The following is an 8,313-nucleotide window of genomic DNA, read 5'->3' as shown; positions in this document are numbered from 1 at the left end:
GAGCCCAATAATCGTTTCTTTGGAAAATACCTGAGATGCATAAATGGCAGAGTGAAGTTCACAGGAAAAGCATAAAAATGACTCACAGACGTTACTAAGAACACAGACTGCCTGATAAGAACCTGAAGTGCAACTCTTAAGGCCATTTTGCCACAATTACAATAACGCTGGAGAAACCCCAAAGTACCGCCGTACAAAGCTAAATACTTACTTTGATCAGCTATATTTTATCAGCTGACGTTTCTTCTGTGGTATGTTTGTTTTGTTTGGCCCTTCAGTACCACGGAAATCGTCCCACAGTTGTAAGGAAACCCTCCAAACCTGTCGGTGCAGGTATGAGGAGCTGTGACTGACAGGCCGAGGTATGATGCTTCCTCCTGTAATGTGAGTGCGTGTCACTGATTTCAGTGGTGCATGCCTTAAACTGCCGGCTGTGTGTGATGGTGCAGCGACACTGAGGACCGTCAGACGAACATCTGGAGTGAAGCACAGTGAGCGGAGCGATTCGACCCGAGGTCTGTCCATCAGACTCCGGAGCCAGAGATGCATCAGGGACGCCTGCGGCTGCGGCCGTGGCTGGAGGAGCAGATCGACTCCGGCAGATACCCTGGAGTCGTGTGGCTGGACCAGGTCAGAGCTGTAGCTAATACAGCTGCTTCAAGTCACCTTTATTTAGATAAAGCTTTTAACAATACAGATCACAGGTCAAAACAGCTTTACAGTGTCAAATAGGAAAATAGGGTGTAAAAGGACAGCAGTAAACACTTATCTAGCTCAGTTCAGTTTAAATAATATCTGTGCAATCAAGTTAACAATATCACTGAAATGTAAGTGTCCTCAACTAAGAAAGCCAGAGGAACCAAAACTCCATCGGTGACAGAATGGAGAAAAAACCTTGGGAGAAACCAGGCTTCAGATTTTTAATCATTTTAACTTTCCAACTTGCCCAGTGAAGCGTTAAGCAGATGTTGAATTTACTTTTAACTGCTATACATATCTAGATATGCCAGTCTCTATATATATATTTGTGTTTTCTCTTCACTGCATCAAACTGCAGGCTGACAGAGTTTTCCAGATTCCCTGGAAGCATGCAGCCCGGCACGGCTGGAATATCGAGAAGGACGCCACTCTGTTTCGTAACTGGGCGATCCACACAGGTATAGAGACTGATTACAGCGCAGGAAAATAAAAGATATCATCTTGGGGAAAAAAAAATCAAAATGACAGTGATAAAAAAATTAAGCAGACAGGAAATGTTTCATTTCATATGTTTCAGACAGATATTTCACTGATATCTATGAAAATCTATCGTATGATGTTTGTGAAAAGATTCGTACTAATGTTTAATCATAAAGTTTTTCCATTTCCAAATATCCCTTTTCTTTTTACACTTTTTTACACTTCGCAAGTCAGTTGTCATAAAAATGATCACAATGCCAAAATAAACAAGCAAATAAATATGTAAACATTTTGAAGACCTTTAATGCTTACAGTTAACAAATACATAAATATATATATTCTATAAACTAACATGTGTTGGTCATTACACTGCAAAAAATGCTTTTCTTACTTAGATTTGTTTGTCTTGTTTCCAGCCAAAATATCTAAAACTTATCATATTAATAAGGATTTTCTAGACAAGTAAAAATTATTGTCTTGTTTTTAGGTAAGCAAAATAATCTTATTTCTAACAGAAAACAAGATTATTTTTCTTACCCCATTGACAGATTATTTAGCTTGTTTAAAGCAAAAACTCACTTAATTTTGACTTGTTTTTTTTTTCTTAAAACAAGACAATAATTTTTACTTGTCTAGAAAATTCCTCTTGATTTAAGAATGTTTAGATATTTTGGCTGGAAACAAGACAAACAAATCTAAGTAAGAAAAGCTTTTTTGTTTTGTTTGCAGTGTAGTTATTAAATGGAAACCACCTGGTTACCATAAAAAATAAGTTATAAGTTAAAATAGCACATTTGCTATTGTGTCAGGTTTTGCTTGATGTTTTGCACCTATGAAACTCATCCATAAACACTCAAAAAATATATATATATCTCTGCAAAAAAAATATTTTCTTACTTAGACATTTAGACTAGAAAACAAGACAAAAATACTAAGAACTCTCGAATCAAGATTTATTTACTTTACAAGTAAAATTACTTAAGATATTATGTCTTGTTTTCTGAAAAAATAATAATAAAAAAATTAAAATTATGTTAGTTTTTGCTTAAAACAAACAAGAATATCAGCCAATGGGGCAAGAAAAATAATCTTGTTTAGCCTTTGAATTAAGATAATGTTTCTTACCCCACTGGTAGATATTTTTGCTTGTTTTAAACAAAAGCTTTTCTTTTTTTCTTCCTCAGAAAACAAGGCTTAACATCTGAAGTCATTTTTCTTGTCAAGTAAATGCCTCTTGATTCAATGATGTTTAAATAATTATACATATTTATACTAGAAAACAAGACAAAAAATGCTAAGAAAACAATTTTTTGCAGTGTATTCAGCAGCCTCAGAAAATATTTAGACTGCTTTGGACTCAAGTCACTCAAAAATGTCTTTTCGTTTGATTAAAACAATAGATATACGTGGAGGGTTTGAATATATATGCAAACCCTGTGGCAGTTGATGCTTTTCCCTGAACATCAGAAAGATTTCTTTTTAACTGAGTGATCTTGAGGTGAAGAGAATCACAAAACTATCGACACGTCCCAGAGAGTTTGACAAACAGAAAGAGTTGAAGACTTTGTGTCTTATTTTGAAAAGCTAACGCTTTAATTTGTGAAATGTTTTGTCTGAAAAGTGTGCTGTATTTATTTCAGATAAATGTGGATTGTTCTGATATGTTAATATATAATGTGAAGACACTTTTACATTTATAATTGTGTAAAGTACCTGAATTGAATTTCTGTGGTCACCGATCTGCTTCTCAGACCGAAAACACTGAGATTTTGCCCGAATCCTTTGAAAAGTTCAGATGAAGCACCAGAACAGCTCATTACTTGTGTTTATACCAGACATGTTTAAAAGAGAAGCTCAGTCACACCAACAATGATCAGCTTGGCCAGGAATACACCTGAAGACTGACAGCCTGAGCACATGATCACACAAACTCCTCTCCTCTCCTGGATTTCAGGGCGATACAAACCCGGCATAGACAAACCCGATCCCAAGACGTGGAAAGCAAACTTCCGATGTGCGCTCAACTCCCTGACAGACGTCAAAGAGCTTCAGGACAAGAGCATCAAGAAAGGCCACAACGCTTTCAGAGTTTATATTCTCCTTCCACACAGCAAAACAGTCAAAAGACACAAAGGTACATAGGCACCTTCTGGGTTATTATTTAATACTTCTAGATTTCACATACAGTGCATCTGTGTATATTGTGCTCCTAAATGTGATTTAGGTTATTCTCATTACCGCATAAGAAGTCTGAGTTTGTGATTATGTTCTCTTTAGCTTTCAGGTGTTTGGATAGCGACAGTAAAGCAGCAACACCTCCACAAACACAAAGAAGCATACCTCTGGAGAGATTTACAGGTGTGAACCGATGACAGGAGACAACCTAAAACACAAACTACCTTCCCCATTATAACACACCTGTTATCTCTTTCCCGTCTGGATACAGAGGCCTTCTGGAAGCTGACAGATGACCGGGGCAGTGCCACGGCTGAAGCCAAGTGTGTTGAGGAGGAGAGACCGGTCATCACCTACTCACAGGGTAACTGCACTCGTCTGTGGTCAATAATCAAGACTAGCAGAGGTTTAAAAGTGACTAATTAATGACCTCCGCAGGACTGCAGCTGAACAAGACAGACGAGCACGAGCAAACAGAAGCTGTGCTGAAGGTAAGATCTCTGATGATTAGATTAGATTCAACTTTATTGTCATTGCACATGTGGGTACAAGGCAACAAAATACAATAGAGAAGAAGAATACAGCATAACATGAGGAAGGAGAGGAGAAAAAAATATTCCCCATACTATGCTCCTACGGGAGTACAGTGTGAGAACAGGAAAAACACCTCCGCAACAAAAGCACAATCAATACAGAGACACAGGACTTGCAGGGGGGGGGGGGGGGGGGGAGGGGGGGGTCCAGCTCAGACGAGCAGCCATCCGGACCTGCAGCCTCTCAGCGCTAATCACAGACCCGCTTGTCAGAGTGGCGGTACAAAGCGGCAAAGGCGTTGGATGGGGGTTTGGGAGATGAATGCATATCTGTAAATATGTGCGTATGTGTGTATGTGAGTTCGTGTATTTGTAGGCCTGGAGATCCGCCACGCTGGTATTCAAAACAAGTTGTCTCAGTCCGCAGATTGTGATAGCGACACAGCGATTGCCATGGAAACGGCCTTGATTGGGACCCAGACGGAGTCGACAATCAGCAGGTGTCTGTGGGAGGGGTCAGGAAGCAAGAGCGTCTCACTGCAGTGCTCTTCCGGGGGGTTGTTTTCAGCACAACCTTGTCCGAGGCAGTTCTGGTTGTTTAGGGAAGCCGAAAGAAGATAAGATTGCAATTGCTTGGTCTTGGTGCAAGCAGCTGCATACCAATTTCACAGCTACTCTCTTTGTCCATTCTGGTCTCCAAATCCATCAATTTTTCTCAGCAAAGCCGTGAGCTTCTCCGTGATGGAATCCATATTGCGGTTGATAGTTTCAGTCTCAGTGCTGACCACTCTGCCCACTGCTTCAATCATGACGGGCAGCCTTGTGAGGCTTTGGACAGCTGTTCCCATCTTCTGAATATGGTGTCAATTGCGTTGAGAGACCAGTTGATCAAATCCATGATTTTTCGGTTTGGAGAGCAGTGCAGAAGAGTCTCTCAGTGTTAGACAATAGACAAGACGAGAAGCAAGCAGGGAAGTTAAGGGGAGGAGAGGAGAGAAAAAAGCGTCCACCTTCGCTGAGAGCCAAACGAGAAGAGATGATGAAGGACATGTTGGCTTGCTGTTCTCATCCAAACATTAGGAGTCGACTCGAGCAAAAGAGATCTCAGGACGCCAAAGATTTACCCACAATAGTGTTTACAAGACCGTTTATAAAGCTCTAAAAACCTTACCGACTGATGTTTTAGTGCACTTCCTGCAAATATGTGCAGTTTCACATGATTAGTGCAAATTGTCACATGACCAGAGCAGTTTATTTCCTGTTTGCACCTTGAGAAGATGATGACTGCATAAAAGCTTCAAAACAAAAGGCTAGTAAAGTATGTTAACAAAGATATGACAAAGATTTTTGGTACACATTATCTTTAAGGTGTCTAGTATTAATTAATATATGAACTGGCGTGTATTCAGTTTTGTTGAGTGTGGTCATAGAATGAGTAAACATGTTGATGGTCACAACAGTGAGATCACAGTGAACTTAGGTATATCATATAAATACAGTTGCAGCTGTTCGTGAAGGCTGCACTAAAATGTTGCAATGACAAAATATTGCACTAAATTAAGTTCAAATGTTACAAATAAGTTACAATATTGATGTTGTAATACTGGTAGCACTAATATAAAAATTGATGATATATTTGACAAAAAAGTAACAATTCTGAAAAACGTTGATGGTTGAATTTTTTTGTTTTTTTATCTCAGTGTTACTATCAATGTTGCATAAGGTTTTTATGCATAAAAGTAACTCTAGAATGTGATCAAACAGTTTAAAATAGCTGGGCTGAGATATATAACATTTTTTATGACTGCAGAAATATGTTAATTCACATGTATGAATATGTTAAATATGTTATACACATTATCCCACCGGTCACAATTGTGACCAACCATAAAACACACACTTTTTCACACTTTTCTAAAAAAAAAAAAAAAAAAAAAATATTATATCAAAAGGCTACTAATGACATCATTTGGATATTTTCATGTCTGTGAAAAATTTGTGATTAAACGGGTTAAGAATGGCTCACTTGCATGAAGCTGCTGAAAGCCTAATAAAAGCATCTTCAGCGGTCTTGCTAGGAGCATCTGATGCACTTAACCAGTCTCAGTAATAACGCTTTGCCATCTCAAATTACTATGCTTATCAAGATATTTTTCAGGTGATTGAGAGGCTCCACAGGACATGCTCTGGAGCAGGTTATGTTCATAAAATAGTTGCAAAGGCAACTTACCCTGAAACTTAAACAATAGTAATTTATAGTAAATATTATAGTGAACCATACTATACTAAAGTGTATTATACTGTATATATATAGCATTTACAATACTTTAAAGCATACTGTAGTATAAACTACAGTGAACTGACAAACTGTAATAAATACTGTAGTATACTTGAGTTTTTACTACAGTAAACTGTAGTGTGTTGTAGTATAATATACCCTGTTATAGAACACTTAGTGCAGTATTAGGTTAAGTAATTTGTTTATATTACTATAGTTGTTATACTACCACAACAAATTAATTCAAGTACTTTACTACAGTATGGTTCAAAAACACTATAGTATTTTTTCATTTGGGTTACCTCAGTTTTGGGAACAGAAAGTTGAGGTTATCTGTTTACTTGGGTTTAAAAAATAAATGCATTTGTATCTGTCAGCCACTCAAAAAACACTTGAAATGGATAGTCATGTCATTTATTCATGAAACTCAATGGGGACCAACAACTGTTACCAGCGTTCTTCAAATCATCTAAATAATTACAGAATTGTGATTTTTGGGTGAATGATCTCTTTGACAACGCCACAAGACTTCATGAACTCAGCTCCAGCTAATGCTCTGTCAAGCCAACGCCGAGGTTTGTTTTGAGCGGCTCTTTTCTAATGACGGTGTGTGTTCGTTCTGCAGATCGTGGATCACCTGAAGACCCTGGAGCACTGGAGTCCCTCGTACGAGAGCGACAGGGGCTGGAGGCCAAACTCCATGTGGATGGGATGCCTGTGTAAGAAAACATCTCAACATCCTACAGCTATTCCCAGTAAACACTGAAGAACAAAATACTATTCTAACCAAGTGTTCCATCTAACCATTTGATCATTTTTAAGGATTTGTGTCCTTATTAGATGCAATCTAATGTGATTGGCTGTTAAGATCTGTGAACTGCTCTGATTTCAGGCGAGACGATGGAGTTTTCCGGTTACTCCTTCCAGACTGACTGTAACATTCACAATACCTCATCAGGTCAATACAACTAGGCCGACTGAGCCAGCACGGTCATACTACTGCATTTGTACTGCTATTGAAATATTTTTGCAGTGCAACTGAAGGAAACGCATAGTGATTAATGGACATGTTACCTGGACAGTGAAACTCTGCTTGAATTATTTTGAGTTGTAATATATTATAAATTATGCAAAGTTTCTTGCCAGTGGCATAAGTTATCCAAGGAAGACATCAGCTATTTTTATTTGTTGGCCAGATCTTTCAATAAATCTTGAGTTTATGCTTTGGATTAAACTGTGTTGCCTTCATTCCCAAACAAACGTGCAGGACATTAGTAAGAACGCCTGCATCGGTTTAATCTTTTCCAGTAAGTTTAAACAGATTTTTACATTTTATGGGCATTTTTACCTTTATAAAGCCATTTTTTCTAAAAGAGTGCATCATCTTTTCTTACATTTATTCAGTGTATTATGAAATCAGTACCAACTAACATCATCTTTGCAATGCAGAGGAAACACGGAAGCTGCATCTGAAGTGGCGTTTAGATGCATTTACACACTGTTGCATGCAGGAGATCAGTAAGAGCACTGAATAATGAAGCTCATTCATGTACGTATTGAATCAGGTGACTGAGCCAAACAACTCAAGAGTTCACAGTACAGCAGTGAACGTGCTGTAGAAACATTTCAGCTCACTTAAACTACGGCTGTCCGATGCTGCCTCGGCAGAGTTTAACTCCAAATGCAAGACCTCGATTAGCTGGATGAGACGTGTTTAATGAGGACCGCCTGACTAATCACAGGCTTTGCTCTCTTCAGAGGCCGTAAGAAATGCTCGACCCCATTCTGACTCAATTTAATTTCTTTCAAGTAGTGCTGTCAAATGATTAATCCCATCCAAAATAAGTTTGTGTTTACATAATATATGTGTTATGTATATATAAAGACACACATACAGCATATATTTTGAAAATATGGTAACATTATTTTAGGGTCTCTTAACTAGTTGCTTATTAGCATACATATTACTAGAATATTAGCCATTTATTAGTAGTAATTAAGCACATATCAATGCATTATTCTACAGCCCCAATACCTAAACTTAACCTTACTATTAATAAGTAGTTAATAGTGAATAAGTGTTCCCTATTCTAAAGTGTTACCGGAAATATTTATGTTTATATTTACATTAATAAAAATTATCTCATG

The 8,313-nt window shown here is 37.9% G+C and overlaps 1 protein-coding gene across 1 annotated transcript; it reads left to right on the top strand.

Moving 5' to 3' along the window:
* The first annotated feature begins 326 nt into the window (after window positions 1-326).
* On the top strand, window positions 327-7,396 carry LOC306882407 (interferon regulatory factor 1-like). Its single transcript, XM_079437004.1, has 8 exons — window positions 327-630; window positions 1,058-1,157; window positions 3,134-3,313; window positions 3,457-3,537; window positions 3,626-3,718; window positions 3,793-3,845; window positions 6,791-6,884; window positions 7,058-7,396. The coding sequence occupies exons 1-8, from the start codon at window positions 544-546 to the stop codon at window positions 7,135-7,137; spliced, it is 768 nt and encodes a 255-aa protein (XP_079293130.1). The 5' UTR covers window positions 327-543; the 3' UTR covers window positions 7,138-7,396.
* The last annotated feature ends 917 nt before the right edge of the window (window positions 7,397-8,313 follow it).

This window comes from Barbus barbus, assembly GCF_936440315.1.
Source record: "Barbus barbus genome assembly, chromosome: 16".
In the NCBI taxonomy this organism is placed as follows: Eukaryota; Metazoa; Chordata; class Actinopteri; order Cypriniformes; family Cyprinidae; genus Barbus; species Barbus barbus.
Note: the sequence above shows the minus strand (reverse complement) of the source record. Positions and strands in the feature narration are given on the sequence as shown.

What these genes read in the sequence shown, in the direction of transcription:
- LOC306882407 (XM_079437004.1), top strand. Translation starts at nt 544, where the DNA reads ATGCATCAGGGACGCCTGCGGCTGCGGCCGTGGCTGGAGGAGCAGATC. An exon ending in AACAGTCAAAAGACACAAAG is followed by an intron (nt 3,314 to 3,456) that starts GTACATAGGCAC and finishes TGTTCTCTTTAG; the next exon opens with CTTTCAGGTGTTTGGATAGC. An exon ending in CATGTGGATGGGATGCCTGT is followed by an intron (nt 6,885 to 7,057) that starts GTAAGAAAACAT and finishes CTCTGATTTCAG; the next exon opens with GCGAGACGATGGAGTTTTCC.